This window comes from Psammomys obesus, unplaced genomic scaffold (genome assembly GCF_907164565.1).
Source record: "Psammomys obesus unplaced genomic scaffold, mPsaObe1.curated_primary_1811, whole genome shotgun sequence".
In the NCBI taxonomy this organism is placed as follows: Eukaryota; Metazoa; Chordata; class Mammalia; order Rodentia; family Muridae; genus Psammomys; species Psammomys obesus.
Genome location: NW_026585797.1, coordinates 31,525,729 through 31,548,762, shown reverse-complemented (window position 1 = coordinate 31,548,762; position 23,034 = coordinate 31,525,729). Strand labels below are relative to the sequence as shown.

Below are 23,034 nucleotides of genomic sequence, written 5' to 3'. Positions count from 1 at the left end.
GCTTCCTATTTACAATGTCCTTACTAAGTAGGGGCATGTGTGTGTGTGTGTGTTTATGTGTGTGTACATGTGTCTATGTATGGTGTCTGTGTGTTTATGTGTGTATCTGTGTATGTGTTTATGTGTGTGTATGTATGTTTCTCTGTGCCTGTATGAGGTCCAGGTTGCCCTCAACCTCCTAACAGCTGGCCTCCCTTAGCCTCCTGGAATGCTGGGATTCCAGGTGTGAGTCATGCTCCTGCATTCTAAATATTTTTCCTAATGAAAGTCCACACTGATTACTCCCAGCAATTCCTAGTTGCTGACAAATAAACACTGTTTATTAAATAACAAGCATCATGCTGAGAGAATCATACATTTCTCTATTGTAGTGCTCATAGCCATTCTGTAAGAGAGAACTATTAGCTTCATTTCACAGGTGTGGGAAAGGAGGGCTATGTAGGGTTTCCCCTCCAGCACATAGCCTCACTAGATGGAGGAGATTTTTGGCCCTGTGCTTAAGTTGTTCCTCATTCTGGTTACATTTGTGATGAGCTGCTTTCTGTCACCCACCAGTAGGGCCAGGAACCTACTGGAAAGAGAAAAAGGTGTCTCCACTCGTGGGAGTTCTGAAGTCCACAAGAAGGTGAGCACTGTAGGGCTGATGTTGTCATCTGAAGGCTCAAGGCAAAAAAGGAATAAATGATGTGGCAACTTGGAGATAGGAGACCTTATTAAATACACTGGAGCAAGGGCTTCCTAACAAAACAGAGTCTGAGCAAGTGAGGGGATGCTCTCTACATGAGAGGAAGGAAATAAAACAAAATCTTAAATAAGGCGCATTTTGGTGATAGTAACTAAGGTCAACGAAGCCTGCCTAGTAAACAAAGAAGTGAAAAGGCGCAACTGTGACCATGATACCCAGACTACAAAGCGCAACATTCAAGAATGATATTTTCAGACTCAAGTCACAGCATTATACTGGTATCATGCTAAAATTACCTACCCAGTCCCCCTGAGTACGGAACTCAGGAGACAGAGCCCAGTCATACGACCCTGCCTTCACACATTCTTCAGGGAATTCTGATGTATGTCAGTCTGAATCACTCCTCTAAGAAAAACGAAGGGTTACTGGAATCCTTAGCGGGGCAACTGGAGTGAAATGATATTTTAGAAAGATGAATTTGCAGAATAGATTAGAAAAGAAACCACTTGCAAATCTGTATACTTCACAGAGGTCTGTCATGCATTTGGGAAAATGAGACAGCGTTTTTTTTTTGTTTGTTTGTTTTTTTTTTTTTTTTTTTTTGGACGTATAACATTAATCTGGGAAGGAGAACAGCAACAGTCTTTCTCTTCTACACTTTTCTTACAGGAAGAACACACTGATGAAATTCTGATTTCTCTGCTGGAAAAATCCCTCACCTATAACTTTTTTTCTTTTTAATAACACTGTAATATTGTAAGCACTGCTTATTAAAATACCTTTGTCTCAAGAACTTTTGTAAGAAGGGAAAATAAGATTTTAATTAGCTGTATCATGTCTAAAATCAAAACATTAGGAAAATGACAACTCTTACTAAATACAGTCACTACCTTAGAAAACAATGAACAGAAGTGACTGAGGAGCCCATAAGAGCCACACACCTGAAAAACAAAATGTCTGAGTGTAAAACAGATGGCTGAGTGACTTTTCAAGAGACTATAACTTCTCTACTCCAAAAAAGAATTGACCTTTAACAGAACCCCACAGTCATTTACATTTATTCCAATGATGTTACATTTACTTAAAGGATTTTTTTAAATGAACCACTTTCACAGCTAGTTTACAAGTCACATAATAAAACAAATACAGTTTTCATTGTATAAATCATTCTGAGAAACAGTTTTAAAACTGGAAAAGGTCATTTTCTATATTCATTATTCTCTTCATCCACTAGATATGATTCTTATACGTTGACGGGAAAAACAAAACAAAACAAAACTCAAGTCCTCTTCAATTGACAGTGGCTGGTTGCCCAGGAGTACTTGTGTGATTACTTAAAAGGAGGTCAATTAACCAGTTATTCCTGCTGCTATAACTGTTTAAAAACATATGTGCAATTAACAAGTCTTTGATGGGTCCTAGTTAGGGCAAAGCGTAGAGTTGGTGACACAGCTGTCATTTGTTAGAATAAGGAATGGATCTTTTCCTTCTCCCAGCATGATAGTTCTAGAATATATTAATGACCATAAAGAGCCATGCACAGAAATTCTGTGTTCTTAAAGGAAGACAAAGACAAGTAATTCTAACCTGTACTGACTTCATCTTATTACTCACACAATACCTAATAAATCATAATTTTATTCACTCTATCTGCTAATGCAGTTTCCAATAGCAGTTAATAAATCATCTTCACTTCTTTGCTCCTCAAATCCACTGACCTCCCCATTTAAAGCTACTGAGTTCTTCTACACACATTCTATGTTGAGTAAACCCAGGAGGATTATATAATGAAGACTAGCCAATGTGCTTAATATGAGTGAATGCATACAGTTTATTAATTCTGAGCCAACCATCAAAGACAGCATCCTTTGTACTACATAAGGGCTCCCTCACATTTCTTAATAAGGATCCTTTACAAAATTGCTGACTTGTGTTAATAACTTCTTAAGTCAGAATATGGACTATTCTGGCATTCTAATTATGAGCTGAAAACCTATAGTTGATGAGATATAACATTCAACACTGCCAGTTGACTACAAAAATAACATGTTTCAAAGATCAGCATCTTAAATATTCTAAAATAACCACCACCTCAACCCACTATTTATAAAAATAATATACATTTATATCAATTGTTATTCATCATGTTCACACAGTCTCAGCCAAATTTCAACAGCCCTGGTGTCTAGCAGACTATTCAAAGTCCAAATACAGATGCATTTTCAAATATACAGTTCTTAAATACCCTATAAATTACAAACTCAAACATTTGATTTGAAGTAATCAGCCAAAAATCAAAACACAGATTTCCCCAACTCCATCAATACCAGGCTTTCCTTCTGCTTGAAACGAGCTTAGATAAAAACATGTCTGTTTACATCACCAAACTTCTCTAACTCAAAAATGATTAGATTGTTCTTTCACAAATAAAAAGATAAGTAGTTACAAAGTATAAAAGGTGTCCTTTGGATAAGTTTTCTTAAGAATTCAACTCTGGAAGCCCTTCCATTTTGGGTATCAAAGAAGTCATTTCTTAAGTGTGTTTGGACTATTTTTAACCTTCAAGTATTATTTGAAATATTAACATGCCAATGAATCTAAACCAAAGAAGCTGTCTTCCACCACCCACAGATCTGCAGAGAGGCAAGGATACCATCAGGGAACTAATGAAGAAAGTCCAAAACTTCAATATAAAAGTGAAGATCAGCTGATAAACTGAGGCTCAGCTTTTGGAAAGTGGAAAAATCCAAAGCCAATCACAGTCTCATCGCCTACAGAAATATAATGATCAAGTAGAATGCCTTCAGTGCCATGGGTAAAAGGAGAGTTGGTTCAGGGGACGCTGCACCAAGAATGTACTATGATCTTTCAGTCCAACCTACTTACAGGAAAAGTGAGGTAAAGTTATCAGGCAAAGGCTTAGCTTAGTATTTTTTAAAATTATTTTTACTAATTACAGCTTATTCACTTTGTATCCCCTCTGTACCTCCCTCCCTCCTTTCCTCCCAAACCCATCCTCCCTTCCTTTTTCACACCTGTGCCCTTACCCCAGTCCACTGATAGGGGAGGTCCTCCTCCCCTTCCCTCTGACCCTAGTCTATCAGGTCTCATCAGGAGTGGCTGCATTATCTTCTTCTGTAGCCTGGTAAGGCTGTTCCTGCTCAGTGGGAGGTGATCAAAGAGCAGGCTAATCAGTTCCTGTCAGAGACAGTCCCTATGGAACTATGGAACCCATTTGGACACTGAACTGCCATGACCTACCTCTGTGTAGGGGTTCCAGGCCACATCCATGAGTGGTCCTTGGCTGGAGTATCAGTCTCAGAAAAGAACCCTGTGCCCAGTCTTTTTGGATCTGTTGCTCTCCTTGTGGAGCTCCTGTCCTCTCCCAGTCTTACTATCTCCCACTTCTTTTAAAAGATTCCCTGCACTCTGCCCAAAGTTTGGCTATGAGTCTCAGCATCTGCCTTGATACCCTGCAGGGTAGAGCCTTTCAGAGGGAGCTTAATATTTTTTATATGAAAAAAAAAAAAAAGTAAATGCTCAGGTCCAAAGAAATGGTAAATCATAATGCTTTTATCTGACCAAATATGCTTTCAGAAAACAACAGAAAAGAAATTAAACAATTAAAAACATTTATCTAAAGTACAAACAAAACTGTGAATGAGTTAACATATTAGACAGAGATGGGGGGTGGTCTATCTACTTATGACATCGGCCTGCACTTAAACTGTCTTTGAAAGCAGAGGCCTAGGCTTAGAATGAGAAAGCGTGTAGGAAAGGACTAGTGCTTCTAAAACTCATTTTCTCCCTTGTTAAAGCAAATCTCAAAGAACAACGATTTCTACTGAGCACATTCAATGGTGTAGATACCTACGTGCTTCATATCTGAAAAAGGAAAAGTTTGATCAGCTGGAAATAGGACTCTGAGATGAGGTCCACACCTTAACCACGTACAACTCTGTTGTCTTCACTTATGCCCTGGCCAAAACCAAACCAAAACAAAAACAAAAACCTTGAACAAGCACAGGCATTTGGCAGCTCGAGCATATATATTTATGTGAAAGAAAAGCTAAATTCAGACTGTCAGGTTCAGCTCAGGGAATCTAGACTGTTACCCACAGAAAGGGCCAGGAGTTCTGGATGTCTATTGCCAGGTTCTCTTGCCCCTTCAGATCCAGTGTTCCTCGAGACAGCTTGAAAAGATCACTCAGTGAGGAAGGATCTGACAGAAACAGAGGCTCCAGCAAGACCTGTGGTGTTTGCATGCCACAGTGTCTCAACCACAGTCATTCATAAGCCTGTGTATCAATTACTGCCACACCCTTTCCCATAAGCTCTTGGCATATGCAAACAGGCTTCCCCAGAAGTGTGGCAACAAGAAAATGTTTTAAAGTATGTTGTACTGTATTATTAAACCATATTCCTTCTTAACTGGGTGTTATTCATTTGGTTTCCATCTCATTTTTCAAACTTACTTTCACACCAAGTTCTCCTGATAAACATTCACAGGAGGGTCTGGAGACTAGACAATCTAATAGGAAAAAAACTCATGCAGCAATACATTAAAATGCAAATAAAAGTTCGTATCATATTGCCTGAGATCAGAGAACATTACAGCAACATGGAGGCTGGGTATTTGCTTAGTTATAATCTGGGAAGACAGACTGTCAAGTGCAGGGGCGGGGAAGGGGAGTTAGCTATTCTCATCACAAATGCCAAGGAAACACAAAGGTTACTCAGGTTTTTTTAATTTTATCTCTCTGAGTTACATGTAGGACTGCTGGGCTCTGATCTACCTCAAGCAGCTGCTAGAGGATTCCTGACAGATGAGCACTGACTCCTAAATGCTCTTCTGCCTTAATCTCATTTGGTTTTCTTTCAGGTACCTAATGATCACAGAAATCTTTATCAGGACACTGTGGAGGTGTGGTGGGGAGGCCTCTGCTCTCTTAAGAGCCAAATATCAGCCAGGATTGCTTTTTCAGGGTATACCTGAAGCTGCTCCATCTCCCTCCAAGATGTTCTCAGCAGGGCTGCTGGGTGCTGGCCTGCCAGTCGTGAAGAAGGAGGCAAGCGAGCCATAGCCGGACCAACCAGTCTCCTGGGTGCAGTCCCCATTAGAGCCCATGTATCACCATGTGAACTGGCCCAGTCAGGCACTGGTCTGCACTGCCTCACCCCATCCTTCAGACACTAAGGACATTTCATGAAATCCAATGGGGCCCTGTGGGAAATATGTAAAGTGAGAAATGGACCTCAAGCTGCCTGAGGACCTTTTGAATCTAAAACCTGATACAGCTAAATTCAATACAAAATTCTCGGGGGGGGGGGGAGGCCAAGAGCTACAAAATCTAACCAATTTGTACAATTTCTCATTACAGAGTTTATCATAATTACACATTTTTTTTTTTGCCAAATCTAAAATATATTTTCTTCTTACTTCTTTGTAACACCCCTCCAAGGACCAAACAAGGTAAAACCCACTTTACTAACTCTATTTTGAGGACTGATTTCAGTACTTAAGGGGGCAGCTTAACCATGACAACCCTGAAGACTGTACTTGAGAGCAAGTGGATCTGACCGTGAGAAATGAGTTCATGTTTCACACATGCTCTGAAGTACAGAAACAGAAGTATTTGCACTGAGTAAATAAGTTCAAAAATACTAAAGGTTTGCTGTAATTTAGCAATCTAAGAGAATCAGAATTGACCATAGCACAATTAAAAAACAAAACAAACAAAACAAAAAAACACCACCTATCTGGACAAAACATTTGGGTGAACTATATAAGTATCTCTTTGTTAAATATTATTATAACTGTCTTTTGAAATTTTATCACTACATCCCCGTATCTTATTATTCAGCATATAAAATGAAGTACCCTTGGAAGTAACAGCAATGGGATAAAGCAATATCATTTACTGTATACGAGTAACATGCCTGTCACCATGTTAAGTTACACACACAAGGTCACTTTTAAACCTCAACGTCCAAAACGTAAGTATTAATATAAAGCTTTCACTACAAATGAGGAAAATGAACTTCTGAGAGATTAAGGAAATTGGCAAAGGTCACAAAGCTAGTGAGTAGTGATGACCGGACCTAGAACTGGGTAATTATGTCCAGTATCCAGGGTTTTAAGTCTCAAGTCAATGCAAGTGGATAGAGAAGAGGGGAAGCAGCCAAGCTGACTTTCCAGGACCTCCTCAAGGAGACAGAAAGATCCACAGATGTGTGTATGAGTATGTATGTGTGTGTTTAATGTATATCTACCCCCCAAAACCTTTATAGTTCTCACCGCCTAACTGTGAATTCTGCTGTCTACAATGCAATGGGTTTAGAGCACATATCTTTATATTTCAAAGAGCTCCCCGAATCATTGCACCTATTTTCTCTAGACACCCACATCCTTTTATATACTGTGACCTTCTTTGTTTCTCCCTCACCACTTTTTCTCTACACAGAGCTGTACAGTGTGGGTGGTTACAAATGCGTCTACTCTCGTAGAGAACTTTATAAACATAGAAAACCACATCACATCACACTTAACCTATGTAGCTTTAAAAACCGTCTCCTGAGTCACATCCACAGTAACGTTTTAAAACCTCACTATAGTTTACTTAAAAACCAATACAGTATAATCTATAATAGGGCAGAGCTAGGCGACATCCGTTCTTTGCTCTTTCTATCTTAGGGTCTGTAGAGAACAAACCTGGTCAGCCTGCCAATGCCAGGAATTCTATTCTCAATTCAACTCTGCCACTAAGTGGTGATTTCAAAAAAAAAAACAAACAAACAAAAAAAAAAATCTTGGTGTTTTGCACACTCCGCCGTAAAGTAACACAAACTGAGGCACCACTCAGATCCCATGCAGCTGTGATGTTTTATGATATAATACATATGTTGAGGTTTAAAAATTTGTTAAAATCAAAACAAAAACATGAGGCTAGCATTTTCCTGGCATATTTTTTATAACAACAACATTAACAAAAAAGAACGTTTAGAGCCTGTATAAACCTCCTTTTAGAGAGCATGAGGCAGGAAGGTGATTTCCGGTAGCTCAGGCACTGACCACCAGGAAAAACAAAGGGGGAAAGTTGGGACACCCCTTCCCCCACACACAAATAACCAAGCATCTTTACACTATGGAACACACTCTTCTCTTTCTTTCTTTTTTTTTTTTTTTTAATCTATTTAGGTCATTGTGTCAATCATTTCCGTTACCTCTGAGATCCTATTTTGGCTTCCTATGTGATATAAAAGAAATTATAAGGTCCTAGGGACTTCACATCTCCTCTATATTTTAGCCTTCTTCCCTCATAGACATCTGTACATATTCGTGCCTTGTGCCCTTGACACACATGCCGAAAGCCCCATTTAGTACAGAATCTATACATCAAGGCTATAAAAACATTATACTTCAAGTATATGAGTTCCACAGTAAATCTGAAGAAGCTAAGCTCTCTTAGAAAGGCATTTTTACATACTAGAAGCACCAGGATCCATTTCTCAAGATGGTTTAGCTAATTAGCTCACCTAAGGGCTGCTGCAGAGGTTTCCAGGCAAGATGCACATTTTCAAGCTGTCTTGCGCAGTTTTTCCTAGGGTGTAAGCCCTACACAGGACTCCCTTATGTGACTCTTACCTACCCGATACAGTGGAGCCAAGGTATTCGCTTCATCAAACTTACAGAAGGGCTTGCAGAAAATTAAACTGAAGATGGTTCATTTCTATCCACAATATTTTCTTGTTTATATAACTTCAGCAGTTAGCACCTACTCTAGTATTTACACTGTTGAAATCAGGACTTATTCATCTCTACAGCTCCCTTGCCTTGGGATCCCTGAATGGGGCAGGTCACACTAGCATCTATTTAATAAAGAAAATGAAGGAGCAGGGGCCGTTGGACAGGAAAACAACCGAAAAGTATAGCAGCCCCTTGGGCTAGGACTTCAAAGGATAGCTTCATTACACTGTAAATGTTCTTTTCCACACTAAAACCCATAAAAGTCACCTGGGAAGTTAAGTTTCAAAATAAAAGTGTTTTTGTTTCAGTTTGTCAAGGTAACTTATTCTGACATCTGATCTTTGGCCAAAGGGCAAATAGTTAATATTTAACATAAACTGTAAACTCTACTGAAACGCCTGTGCGCACGCGCACACGCACACACACACACACACACACACAACTAGTGCTAGTGTAAAGTGTAATAAAATGTGTTTTAATCATTAGTTATCAACATGCATCTTTCTATATATGCTTGACCCTATAATTAGGTCTGGAATGAAAAAGCCTTCTCTTTAGAAACCAAGATGACAACTGTAGCTATAGGTGACCCCATTTGAGAGACCCAAGGCTGCCTGCCCGCAGTACTCGATGCCACTCTGATGTTGTGAGGGATTCCAGCATGAGAGGAGTCACTTTGTCTTCTTTTGTCACTCACAATGCTCCATAACTTCAGAAAATGAAAAATAAAACATTCATTGTTCAAAGTAAATTAGGGCCTTCATCCTAAGGTACACCATAGGCTCACCACTTTGCCCACAACTCTCCCATCCCCCCCCCCAAAAAAAAAAACTCCTAAAAAAACCTTGCTAATTAAAAAAAAAAAAAAAGGAAGAGTAGAAGGGGAAATAGAGTACATTCCTAATAATTCCATGAAGGTATTTAACTTCTAACACTTTCTTAAAAGCACAAGGTAACTTCAGTACAATTTTCTGGATATCAAATTCACGACAATAATATGTGTTTGGCATATAACACAAGCCAGGAAAATTCCAGAATAAATGTTTTCACATGGGTGGAAAGAGGAAAGTTTACATCAAATCCATCATTTATGGAATTGGTAGAATTCATTCAATTCACTCATTCAAGTAGCATCCTGTTTCCAATTATTAGCCTATCTCCCCTTAGAAACAAAGTTATTAAAAGTCCAGTATGATACCGACAACACAATTATGCCAGTGTTATAAAAACAATGTGAATTCCCTTTGAACCAAACTTACAAATTCAATTCTATAGCATCCAGCTTTTAACTATAAAACTTTTAGTACATTCAAGTATGTTAAAGAACTTAACTAGAACATATAGAAAAACAAAACAACAGAACCAAGGCAAAGGGCTACTAGGCCACAGCAAGTAGACTAAAGTGCAGGAAATAAAATATAAATGTAAAAAGTAGAAGCCTAATGAGTCATCAACCACTGTTCTTTTCCATGACCAAACACCACTAGGTCCTTTAGAACAACTTCAATTAAGGATAAGGGGCTGGAGGTGGGGGTACTAAAATTTATTATATCCATGCATGAAGCTATCCAAGAGTAGCAAAAGAGAATAGCATGAGTTATTCATGATTTTGGTTTACAAAGAATGTGTGAACTATTCTAATGGAAAATCATAATTCATCTCTCCCCCCATTTCTCCCTTAGTCCTGGTAGTCGTTGACTAAATATTGAAGCAAATCATTGTGACTACTTGGGGTTCTCATAACAGCAGGGAATTTTAAAGAACATGTTAGTTCTAACATTTTATGTAAAACAGGACAGTTTGAACTAGGTTCAAAGATGTTGGCACAATATGATGGAGGCTACATACATTTCCTTGACCTGGTAAATTAAGTTCCTTTGGTTTAGAGACATAGAGAAGGAAGGTCTGATTGCTGATGGATATACATACTGCTAACATGCTGTTCTCAGAGAACTGTACTAGTCACTGTGTCTATTCTAAATCCACTTTCAGTTATTAATGGTCAGCTTAATGGTTTAGTGTTTACAGTCTCTTCTTCCGAAAACTACAGTCCATGTTAACTGGCTGTGCATATGGATTCAGGAGCATGCCGTGTATGACATCCTCTCTCCAAACAGCTATAGCAGCAGATACTGATCATTCGAGAGTAAATTTTCGAATGGTCTGTATTGATTCAGGAGCCTAAGACATAAGGTTGGGAAGTTGTTTAAGAGGCAGAAGTGTGTCCTGTTCTCCAGGAAGGGCAGTGCTGTTGGGATTTCACTGAGAAGAAAAACTGTTGGGGGAAGTTGCTTGGGATAGCAGAACCCATTCCCCCACTATGCGTGAGGAGGGGGTTTTTGTAAAGCAGAAAAGCTATGGGCCTGGAGCACTTCAGGAACTAGTTTCAGAGAAGGCTGAAAGGGACCTAAGTCCCCTTAAACTTGTTCAGTGACACCTTACCTCATTTCATATGGTCTTACGTTCATCTTGCCCCAGAGTTGGGATGCCACGATTTTACCAGAACTCTACAGGTCTGGATTCCCGGAAAACAGGGGGAAGCAGCCTGGAAGGAGACATGTCCCCAGGGCCTGGTGACTGGGAAGCGTCTGCTTCCTCATTCGGGTCTCAACTTGGTCACTAACTGCCTCCTGAGCTGTAGGCTCTCAGCTTTCACCTTTGAAATGACAGCCTGGAAGGATTTCCTAGGGTCCCTTCACCTTTAAGCTTGCCAGAGACGAATCACATGCTACAAGTGAAAATAACCAGAAAGAAATTACACAGGACTTTTATCAAAGTCCGTGTTTGCTCTAGGTCAAGTTTATTACTGAACCACTTTGAAGGTCGACCTGTTGCATCATAGAGAATACCCCTTTTCTGACAATGTTCTAGACATGCAAGAAGCAGTAGGCGTGTGTGTGTGTGTGTGTGTGTGTGTGTGTTTGTGTGTATGTGCGTAGCTCTCAGGTTTTAAAGCAGTAACAGACAGCAGGTGGCCCATGACAGGAAGTCTCAAGTTCCAAGTTTACAGCCTGTTACATACACACAGAACGCCACCTGGCAGGAGAAGGCCACACGACTGAACCTAGGGTGCACTGGTTAGCTGTTAGAACGTTTGTGGCATGCATGTTTGATGTCCTGCGTTTCCCGTCAGCTTCCATTCCAAACCACCTGCAAGCCTTCGCGAGGAGGGCTGCTCAACACCTGCACAGTGGCTGTTTTCAGAGTGGACTCCCTGCAGCCTGCGAGGGGGCCATGCAGCATCTGCCCATGAACCCATTCACACCTGCCTCTCACAACTTAAGGTCACCGAGGCAGCAACCAAGTTCAACTGGATTCAGCCTCACAGCCTAACTACTAAGATAGTAAAGGGAAAAACGTGCAGCCCTTGGCAAAGGGTGGGCGAGGAGACCTCCTTCGCCTCTGTGTGATAACGTGGAAGCCCTAAGTTCCAACCGTTTATCAAACCTCCCTGGGAAACAACGGCATGGGTCGGATTTCTGACAGGGTTTACTCACCTCTTTGATCTTTGCCCTCTTCTCACGGATGCTGGCGTCGGCGGGCTCCCGGTTCTCTACCCCGATAGGGGGTAGGAAGTCCACCTTGGGCAGGCCCCCAAACAGATCCTTGTCACGCAGCTGGTCCTGAGCCACCTTCTCCTTCTCCAACAGAATGTCTCTTTGGATCTCCTCCGGCAGCTTCTGCAGGGTCTCCTTGGCTTCCCTGAGAGCCCGCTCGTGGTTTTCGCGGATCCTGGCTAAGTTGTCCTGCAGTACAGCCCCAGGGTCCCCGGGCACGCCTTCCTCGCGGTGTCTGACTCTCCCCTCGGCGGCATCCTCGGCGCGCGCCCCGAGCCCGGGCTTGTGCTCTGCCGGAGGCTGCAAGGCAGGATTGGAATGGAACAGGACCCCGCTGAGCAGCTTGGAGGAGTCAGGCAGGAAGAAGATTGCCCCGAAGCAGAGCGTGATGAAGGCGCTGAACACCAGCAGCAGCACGAACTTCTCGGTGAGGCGAAAGGCGGCGGGACCAGACCCTTTCCTACCGCCGCCAAGCCCCCCGCCCAGGCCACCGCCCAGGCCGCCGCCCCCAGGGCTACTGAAGAGCGGCAACAGGGCCCCCACAGGCATCGCTCCGGTCGTTGCGGCCGCCGGTCGGCTGTCTGTCCAGGGGCCGGGAGCCGAGCCGCTCAGCAGCCAAACTTCGCCGCCTCCGGTCGTCAGCGGCTGCGGGGCCGGCTCTTGCGCATCCAGGCCGCCCAGAGCGCGTGTCTGGGTGGCGGGTCTCCCAGCCGCAAGCGGCTCCCCTCCGGCTCTCCTCGCCGGGGCGGCTCCTTTGGCAAAGAGGCACGCGCGACACACCGCTGGCGGCAGCCCCTGCGGGGAGAGGAGACGGCAAAACGCAGTGGTTAGGAAGAGGGTGAGAAAGTTTCCAGCTGGTCCCCGCCCTCCCCTGGCCCCGAGAGCCGCAGGACAGTTCCCCGGCTGCCAGCCCCGCGGTCCAGCTGCTGGCACCTCCCCGGGAGCCCACTTAGGACTTGGGGTGAAGTTTTTCCAGTCGCGGAGCTGGCTGTCCCGCGCACATCTGGGTCAGGGCGGCGGGACCCCTCGGTGGCAGGGGCGGCGCACCTCTGGGCAGCAGCAAGGGCGCCGCGTTAGTCGGGGGCTCGTCAACTTCTCCCGCCGCCCATCTCCGAGCGCGTCCGGGAGGGCGGCGGCGCGCGCGCAGCCCGGCGGCTCTGCGGCCCCGGGACCCGGCTCAGGTGAGCGAGCGCGCCGACCTGCAGGCGAGCTCCGGCTAACCAGGCGCCGTGCTGCCCTCCGTCGCGGCCCCGCGGTGCACTGATAGCACTGCCGGTCTCCGGCGGTCGGAAACGAGGGCGGTGACGCGTCCGGAGAGTGACAGCGAGTCCGGGCCAATCTCACGCCTCCCAGGGTCCCGCGGGGGTGGAGCCGAGGCGGGGAGGGGGCCGCGCGGGGCGGGGAGTTTACGGGAAGCGCAGCCTCGCGGGGGCCCGGCAGAGGCGGGGAGGTCGTGGCTCCCCAGGGCGCGGAGGGCTGGGTCTGTGCCTAGGAGCCTGGTCTGACTCGCCCTGAGAACCAGAGCCTGGAGTTTACTCGGCCCCAAGTCCCCCTCGGGCAGGAGCCCCAAAGGTGGTGAATCCTCGAGTGACCGCGACTAAGGCGGGAGCGTGCCCCAGCACTCGCAATTGGCGATCCCGGGGAGAACGCAGGGAAAGGGGTAGTTTTGAAGCGCGTCTTTGCTCAAGTCACCTCTCCTTACCTAAGACAGGGATTCCCCGGTGCCCAGTAACTCTCAAACCCGGAGTCTCTAGGCTCCCCACAGAGCTTTTGGGCTCTCAGCTCTGCTTCGCTAACACCCTTCTACATCCATGGACACTCGGGGTTTAGGGAATGTTTGGGGCTCTAAGTATGCACCTTCACCCCCTTCCTCCCCCCCCCAAAAAAAAAGTTGTATGCCTCCCTCACACTCCCCCACTTTCGAAATTCATTTACCTCATCGCAGTTGGTCAAATTTTCCATCAGAAGAAGACAGTTTTTTTTTAATGCTTCCAGAGCTCCAAGCAATAAATTGAACCCTGTTGAAATTAAGTCTTGGATGCGACAACTCTCAGCGAAGGAAAGACTTGGTCCAACCGAGACTGCTTTCAAGACAGCCTTGCAGTGTTCAGCTTCATGGAATGTCATGGAGACTGGCTCCACCTCCCATGACAGCGCTTGGAATGCCCTGCTCAGGCTGCATACAGTCAACATTTTGACCTGGCCCGGAACCCCCTGCCTCTGGGTGAAGGGACGAGAAAACATTTCACAAACTGTGTTATGAATCCCCTGTTGCTCCCCAAAGAAACTGTTGCCAGAGAGGAATATGTGACTGACTTCCCACCCCTGGAAGCTGATTTTGTAGTAGCGGTGTTCACCCTCAGCCTTCTCCTGAAACGTGATTTTAGTTTGCCCTCTACTTGTTGCCTTAAACCAGAGGAAAATAGTTGGCACCTTCCAGGAGAGCGCCCACCGTTACAGTTGTTTCCAGGTGTTGGGCTGTGTGAAAAAACAGAAAACCAGGTCAGAAATCCTGCAGCAGTTTTCGCTGAAATATTAATTTTAGCCATCGTTATTTGTTGTGTATTTTTTTTTTCCAAATTGGGCCGGTCACACTTTCGGAAGTCCTGGCTGATAAGAAACTGTGGCTTGATAAATCTGACTTCAAGACTTGATTATTTTGATACTTGTTATGAAATTCTATGCCCAGAAGAGTGCAGCATATCCAAACAGGGTAATAGATTTCACTCTAAAAATGAAAGCAACAATGTTTTCTTTTAATGAAGGAAAGGTAAATTTATTTCAAAGTCTATTTGCAGGTTGTGGGTAGGCTGAAAAAATGTAATCACCGTGAAATAACAGTGTTTATTTCCAACCAGACTCTTGAGACTGAGCTACCTCGTGACAACTGGGGCTAACTCCTGAAGAAGCCAATTGCTTGCTGTCCAGTCATTTGATGGTGGTTGTGGTGGTCATTATTTTTCCAACTATGTTTTAAGAATTGAATCATTTCTACAAAGACAGAAATACCTATTTTAAATTGATAGAAACATCTTTTTAAATTGATGTAAGTATGTACTCCAGAAAACAGCAAAATCCACCTTTAAGTACATGCACTAGAACATGACAGAGAGGTGATAACTAATTCTGTTTCTAAACTCCTTAATCTTGACATCAAATTAATTTGGACGTTTAGGATACTGTCTGTAGCGGATGCATTAAAATTTTAGCATAACAATTTAAGGTTGATTTTCCCCTTAGAAATTTAAGTTTGAGATGTGTGTTGTTATTGTGTTATTTCTAAATTTTTAAAATGACTGCTTTTTAAAAAAAATTTTTTGGTTCATTTTTATGAAGCTTACATTAAGGGTTCTTCACCCCTCCTGCCCAGTTTATCATTAGACACAGGTTTACTGTAATCAAATTTTGGTTTTGGTAATTTGCTAAGTGAGAAGTTAACTTGTATGGTGGAATATAAGTCCACGTTCAAGGATGCCCCTCTGTGTGAAGCAGGTTGAGAATGTGATGGGAATACCCATACTTGGGCAATAGCAAGATTAAAACAAACTCACAGAGAAGTTATTTTGAGACATATGTTAATCAAATCTGCCTTGCAAGCCTCTTTAAATAGCCACCCCAGGCCCCGTGTATGTGTGGTTACAAGGGAGGAAGCAGGACAGACAAGTAGGAATGAGCACAATACAGAAGCAGGCTGGCACTGTGCCCTGTACTCAGGACTCCAAGCTCTTCATCGTTTCCTTCAGAAAAAAAAAAAAAAAAAAGTGCAAATAAAAAATAAACGTGACTGGTTTTGGTTTTTCAAGCCATGAATCTGGATCCATCCCTTCGGTGAAGGCTCCCGCTTGCCTGTCCGAAGGAATGCCTTGATCTTTGTGAATGGAGTGGTTTTGACAGGACTGCTGTTTGCTCATTGTGAACGGGCTAGTATAAACTTGGCAACCTTAGCATTTTGTGAGATTATCTTCCTCATGCTTTCTTTTCTTTTCTTTTTTTTCCTAATTTGATCAGCGATTTTTTTCTGTTGTACAGCTGCCTTGTACTGTTTGCCACTTGGCTATAAATGTAATTCTCACTTTATCCCCCTTTCAGACTTTTTTCTCAGTGTCTTTCTTAAACAATTTGTAAATATTTGTGTTTCGAGAGTTTTAAAAACACTCAAAGCAATCTCTGATTAATTTGGCTGCTTGAATTCAGGGTTCTTTTTTTTTTTCAAAAATAAATTAACAAAAGGTAGATTTAACATTTATAGTATGATAATTATGAGCATGTCTACAGAGGAAAAACTGGCAAGGTTTTATTAACTATAAGTTAATAAGTTGGTAAAATTGTCGAGTTTTTACAAATGAAAGCCCCAAAACCTTTCTTGGGCATTTACAATCTTTAAGTTAGAATTCTAGGACAGATTTCTTTTAAAGATACTAATATTTATTTTGGGTTTGAAAATAAAATACAACTCAATGAATAAGTAAGTTTAATCTAGATGACAATTACTGAATATTCATAACAAGTTGAATCCCTGATTAATAGAGTTTCTAATTCACTTTAAATCCAGGTCGGAATGGCTCTTGGCTTCTATTTTAAAAGTGAAATGTAATATGAAGAGAATAATTTATTGTGATTGTTAATCTTGACATTTTGATACTTCAATGGACAACCTTGTATTTTACATTAACTTTAACAAAGAAATTAATTAAAGGCTTAAAAGAAACTATCGGTAATATCAGTACTTGAACTGGAATCTATAGTCTATTTGTGATGTCATGGTTTTTTTTCCTCCCCTAAATTTACTTTGGGATGTCTAGAGCAGTAGAATACTTTCTTAGAAATCCCATTGCTTTTGGAAACAGGAAGAGAAGGAGTAGCTATGCAGGGTTGAATTCTTCCTTATGCCTACCTTGACCCTGCGGGGGCGTGTTGAGACATCTGTTTCTGTTTTCAACACTTGTTTGTAGATATCAGCAGGCCCCACTTTTAAGACACCATGTAGTGCAAATATTTGCAAACTGGCTTTAAGGAACTTCCCCTGGAATTCTCCATAGAAAGGAAGTTGTGAATGGTGTTTGTCTCACCAGTCTCCGCTATGAAGATCTAGGGCTCTGCAGACGTCTGAAGTGTTGAGGTAAAATACTGTTGCAATGCCAATAGTCAATGTAGCATTAAATTAGAGGTTTTCATTCATTTGAAATTGGGGCTTGAAGCCAAAGTAATTTGAAACAACAGATGTAGTGATAGTCTCCGAGAAGTTCTAAAGCACCTTGCAGGGTGAGAATGATGTATGGGAGTTCTCAGATGTCGTTTTTAAGAGACCAACAAAGGGTCTGAATGAAATAAGCCTCTCCGGTACCTGGGCAAGGGTTTGAGTGAGGAATGTGTTACAGATGACACTGTGTGCCCTTGGTGGGTGACCATGGCACATGAGTTGCCTGTGTTCTGTGATTCTCATATTTTACCTGCAGTATTGCTGTGGATCTTGTGCGAAATGTTTGAAGCAGCATCTGGCACAGTAGGCATTCAAGGAGTTTCAGTAAATTTCTCCCTTTCCCTCATAAGGGACTTCAATGTTAGGAGTGGTGAAGGAATGATACCGGTAGGATTCTGGCGGGAAGATCCAAAGTGTTGGGGAGGATGACGGTATGGATATTTCATTCTTCAACCCCTATCGTAAGAATTACTTCCGTGGGCACTTCCACGCGGGTGTGCCTTGGAGAGCACTCTACAGTAGCACCCCACTGTTTGTATAAGCAGGGGCAATTCTAAGACTCCCCCAAACCTTAAGAAAATGTGAGTGATGGCAAAGACTCAAAGTGAACAAAATCACATTCATGGCAGTGCTTGAAGAGTCTAAAATCAGGGACTCATTAGATACTCAAGTTTACCCCACATATTAAATGAATATAATGCATTCTATTACCATAATTCTATGATGCCCTCAATAGTAATCAACAAGAAATGAAAATAATCAAGAGTCCCTAAATGGAATTCACTGGTATTGTTAATATTAAAATCCATGTGTATATCCAGCAAGAAATTAATATACTTAAAGTAGGCATTATAAAGAATGTGTTAAACCTAGCACTAATTTCAGGGCAGAAAAGTCTTCATAGGGGATGTTAACAGCAACCATTACAGACCCTTGCTCATGAAATTCTTGTACTTTCTGATTTGAGAATTTACTGTTTCAACAGAGCAAAACAAGAACAAGTCTTCCTCCAAGACTAGAGAAAGATGATTTTTTTCCTTTCTTAGTTTTCCATACATTAGAAATATTTTAAAATAGTTTTTCTTTAAAAATAACATTCACTCCATTCTGTTTCAGAAAAAGATCATATGCTGTTCCAGAAAAAAAAAATAGAAAAATAAAACTCAGAAGTGAAGTAGCTTTTGATATATTATTCTGTCCAACTGAAATGTTTTCAAGAACTAAAATGAAACGAAAGCACATGTGCCCGTTCTTATTTTGAAGAAATTATCTACAAAGATGACATGAGAAAACTTGGCTTCCTCCTTTCACTGCAAAATAAACAGTTTGTACAGCATGTGCAGTCTTTCTTACTGTCCTTGAAGACAGAACCTTGACTTCATCCTGGGTCTCTGTGACTAGGAATTCGCTTGTGCTTCTTTGCCGATACAGCTTATTTTTCAAGTTCATTTGGTTCATTCCTGTCTTCTGCAACATATAGATTCATTTAGAGATAAAGCCAAAGTGCATGTGTGTTGCAGGTGGGTGCCGGAGCAGATTGTACTTGCTGAATGTGTGGCTGGTAAACTATTCATTTGGTAGAGTGAAGACTATTCTGCACTATGGTGATGGGGACAGGGGATGGAGGAATGGAGGAGGGAGTAGGAGGAAGAGAAGGAAAGAGAGGAGAGAGGGGAAGGGAGAGAGATCACCATAGGAAAACCAAAGGAAAGAAGTTCAAATAACTAACCCATGTCTCTCATAGATTAAATTGGCTGGAAATGGCAGGGGCTCATATATAAGTTTCTTAAAATCACTGTATTATTAATACAACTCATTAGCTCATTAAGTACTCAAGTTTATCCCACATATTAAATGGCTATAATACATTCTATTATTATAATACTATGATGTGCTCAATAGTAATCAACAAGAAATGAAAATAATCAAGTGCCCCTAAATGCCATTCATTTAGCATAGTTAATATTAAAATCCATGTGTATATCCAGCAAGAAATTAATTTAATATAGTTAAAGTAAGCATTGCAAAGAATGTATTAAACTAATTTTATTTATTGTGTGGGTATTATAGAATAAATTATGACAAAAGCAAGAAACACTTGTTTGTGAAGGTTTTCTGCTACTATAAAGTTACATATAGTGTTTCATTAGCAAATTTTATTAAGTGTATGTGGCTTCATAATTTCCATTTCTTTTATAAATGCTTTAGGGATGTAAAATGGTGCAGCTGCTGTGGAAAACAGTCTGGCAGCACCTCAAAAAGATAAATATAGAGTTACCATATGATCTGGCAATTCTACTCCTAGGTATACAGCCAAAAGAACTGAAAATATATGTGCACACAAAAGTCTGTGTATGAAAGCTCATGGCAACCTTATTCATGATAGACAAAATGTGGAAACAGCACAAATGTCCACTAACTGATGAATGGACAAATAAATGCAAATCCATGCAAGAAAAAGTTATTCAGCAAAAAAGAACTGCAGTAGTGACACACAGAACGAGGTTGTACTTTGACCGTACCACAGAACAGATGCTGTTCACAAAGACCCCAGAAAATGCCTAGAATAGGGGCATACACAGGGATAGGAAGTCAATGACTGGATGTTAGGGCAGACTGGATGGAAAGGTGGCCCGTCAGCACTAAAGGAAGAAAGGATTCATGGACAGTGATAGCTGCCTGGCAGTGAATACGTTAAAACATCTATTCAGTTTTAGAAAGGTGTTTATATGTGAATTGTAGTTCGGTAAGAGTTCAAAATATTTTTCTTTCAGAACTGGCTTATAAAATCTTCAGAACCATGACATATCTAAATAGAGAAATTACATGCCACAGTCCAAGAACTAATAAGTAAAGAAATATCTCCGCAGACAGGAGAAATCACCGTTCTCTCAGATTGAGAAATGCGTATCTTTGTGGAATAGTCAATGCAAGGGAGTACTTTAAAGCTGCGCATCACTTCCATGCTGTACACTTATCCTTATTAAATAAAGCATAGACAAGTAATGCCATTCACATTTTTGATGCATGGAAACTTCCTGTTAACTGTACCTTGCCACATTATGGTAAGCAAGATGCTTCCAGGAGGAACTTGATTGTGGTATGCGGGCTTGTAAGCAAAATGATCAGAGAGACAGGAGCTGGCTTAACGATCAGAAGACATAGCTTCTTCTGAAACTACCTGGGATTTCTTTCAACTGAAATGATTATGAAAACCAAAATAAATATCTGTGTATACTGGAGGATGGTATAGCAATGAGGTATCACAATGAATACTTGTTTTGCCACGATTAAAACTAGTTAATTTAATAATATTATTGTCCTTATTGATGGAGAATGCATTGAGAACACGTGGAGAATCTACTACCAGAATCCCAGTGCAACAGCAACATAACAAGTAGATAAAGCGTCTATATGTCTTAAAAGAGTTAAAATATTTTAAAGATTTTAAGGGTCTATTTTAAGAGAAATACTAATGTTTTCTAGGATCTAATATCACATTTAGAGAAGAACTTCTGTGTCAGAGTCTTCTGTGTTCAATTGATTCTAACAAAACCGAAATCTCTGTCTTTTGATTCTTTGAGAATATCAATACCAGAGCACCCTATGTTTTCATTCTGCATGGGTACAGTATTCATTCCTCCACGAAAATTACATTTCTTCTTTCTTGAATTGGTGTTTGTGTACCTCTTGCCGCTTAATTATTTTATACTCCTATCATAAATGTATCATCTATGTTTATCATGGAAAATTCAAAATACATAGACCTTTAAGAAGGAAACTGCTTAAAATGTTTAGAATATTGCTTTGCATAGCTTTTAAAACAGTGGTTGTGCTTTCAGTATGCTATGGAACAGTGTTTTTCTGGAATCCTCCTCCTGCTCTTCTGATTTTTATAGAAAAAAAAAAGTATTTGTAATGAGTAATAGCTCTCTTTCCTTCCTGACCTTGAAGGCAGATGGGATGTGTAATCCTTCTGCTAAAAGTAGTGTTCTCACTTTCACAAAACGATCACCATTGAGAAGGGCGGCTTTCTAGACAAGATCTCCTGTTTCTAACCAAAGACGTTTATATTTATTTTAACCATCTCCTTCTTTATTTTCCTTTCATGCCAGGTCATTTAAAGAGAATAGCTCCTTTCTTCTTTGTCTTTCTTAAAAAAAATTTTTTTTTTTTTTTTGATGAATGAAAACAGTAAGGGTAAGGAAAAAAAAATCATTCTTACCTCTTGGAAACAAACTATCTTTTTTTATGTTTTTCTTGTTATTCAAAATATTCTGCATTAAAAAATACTGGAACACATAAGTATGATGTTGTTAGGTATCTGGGCGCTATTCCTTTTCAAACCACAGGAACATGACTCATTATTCCTCAGAAGTAGTCAAGAGGACTTCTCACGCTCTGCTCCACTTTCTTTCTGCTTGTCTATTCTGCTCTCCTCAGCAGATTTAAACTTTACAAGCTTTGGGTGACCGAAATGATGTAGCTGAATTTCCTTTGCTGTTATGGTTTGTTCTCTCCTTTGTCTGGCAGGCTCAATTCAATTAAGAATGTTTGGTCGCTTTCTCATTTTGCTTTGTCTTAGCCTCCACATACTATATCCAGACAGGAAACACTGGATCATTAGTTCTTCCCGTCTCTCAAAATAGATTTGTGGATGTTAATTTCTCCCTTCAGTCACTTCTTTTTCTAGAAGATAAAGGTTTAGGACTTGGAAGGTAGCTTGATCAAGTGTTTGCCTAGCATGCACAAGGTTTGATTCCCAGCACCTGTAACGTAGGCATGGTGATGCATGCCTATTATCCCATCAGTTTGGAGGTGCAGGAATGATGGATCCTGAGTTCAAAGTCATCCTTAACTTCACGGAGAGTTTCAAGGCAGCCTGGACTACATAAAACCCTATCTAAAGACAAAATAATAATAATAATAATAATAATAATAAAAATAATAATAATAAAATTAGTGCTTTCTTCTTCTGGATACTGCCTTAAAGGAGTCTTATAGAACACTTAAGCTGACCTATATTTTAATAAAACCAGAAGTAAATGCCTTGCTGTTTATTTATCACCAGCAGCCAAGAAGAGAATTGGGGACCAGAAGTGGAAGGATAAAATTCATTGCAATGGTTTTTGAACTTAATGAGAAACTACATAGTATGAAAACAATGAGTCTGAATTAGTCTACAAAATAAATAGAGAGCAATGTTTTCTATTTTTCATCTTTATTTAGTGAAAAAAAAAGCGATGGTAGAAACTGTCTTGGGAACAAATGTTTTTGTCTGTGTGTGTCTGGGTGTCTCAAAGATGTTTGGACTGCAACTTCATTTCTAGCTTCCAAAGTTACCTCAGCATTCTACTTTGAAAAGAGATTTTTTTTTTTACCCCTGTCTTCCAACATTCTTAGATTCTGTGGTTCGTAATTTCAATAAGCATCTTTCCACTGCCTCAAAGTTTTTTTTCTTCTGCCTTTCTGTCACATCTATCTGGAAAAAAAATCTCCATTTTGAGGGAGCATCTACTGTTTCAGTACCTTCACTCTGGGAGCCTGGCCTTAGCAGAAAAATATGATTTCCCCGAAGACCTCAAGTCAGCTTCAGTGGGGTCCTGGGAAGGTGGCATAGTCAGGAAGGTGCTTGCCTCAGATGCCTAAAGACGTGAGTTGGGTCCTTAGAACGCATGTATAAAAGCTGGCCTTGGTGGTGTTTATTTGAAATCCCAGTACTGGAGAGTCGGAGGTGGACAAGTCTCCCAGGACTGCTGCACAGTAAACTGGCCTAACTGATAAGTTCTTAGTCAGTGAGAGGCCGAGGCATGAAGGAAGTGTGTGGTGGTCCTAAGGATGACCA

At 41.3% G+C, this 23,034-nt stretch overlaps 1 protein-coding gene across 3 annotated transcripts in view; it reads right to left on the bottom strand.

Moving 5' to 3' along the window:
• The window catches only part of Man1a1 (mannosidase alpha class 1A member 1), a 195,641-nt gene extending 182,361 nt beyond the window's left edge, over positions 1–13,280 (bottom strand). The window contains exons 1-2 of one of the 3 annotated variants that reach the window (XM_055599341.1): positions 13,037–13,280; positions 11,930–12,784 (exon numbers count right to left, since the gene is read on the bottom strand). In XM_055599341.1, coding sequence (XP_055455316.1) covers positions 11,930–12,538 — 609 coding nt within the window. In that variant the 5' untranslated portion in view covers positions 12,539–12,784; positions 13,037–13,280. Of the gene's footprint in view, positions 1–10,874; positions 11,068–11,929; positions 12,785–13,036 lie in introns of those variants that run through there. The other 2 variants (XM_055599340.1, XM_055599342.1) reach the window with 2 other exon arrangements.
• Positions 13,281–23,034: the final 9,754 nt, after the last annotated feature.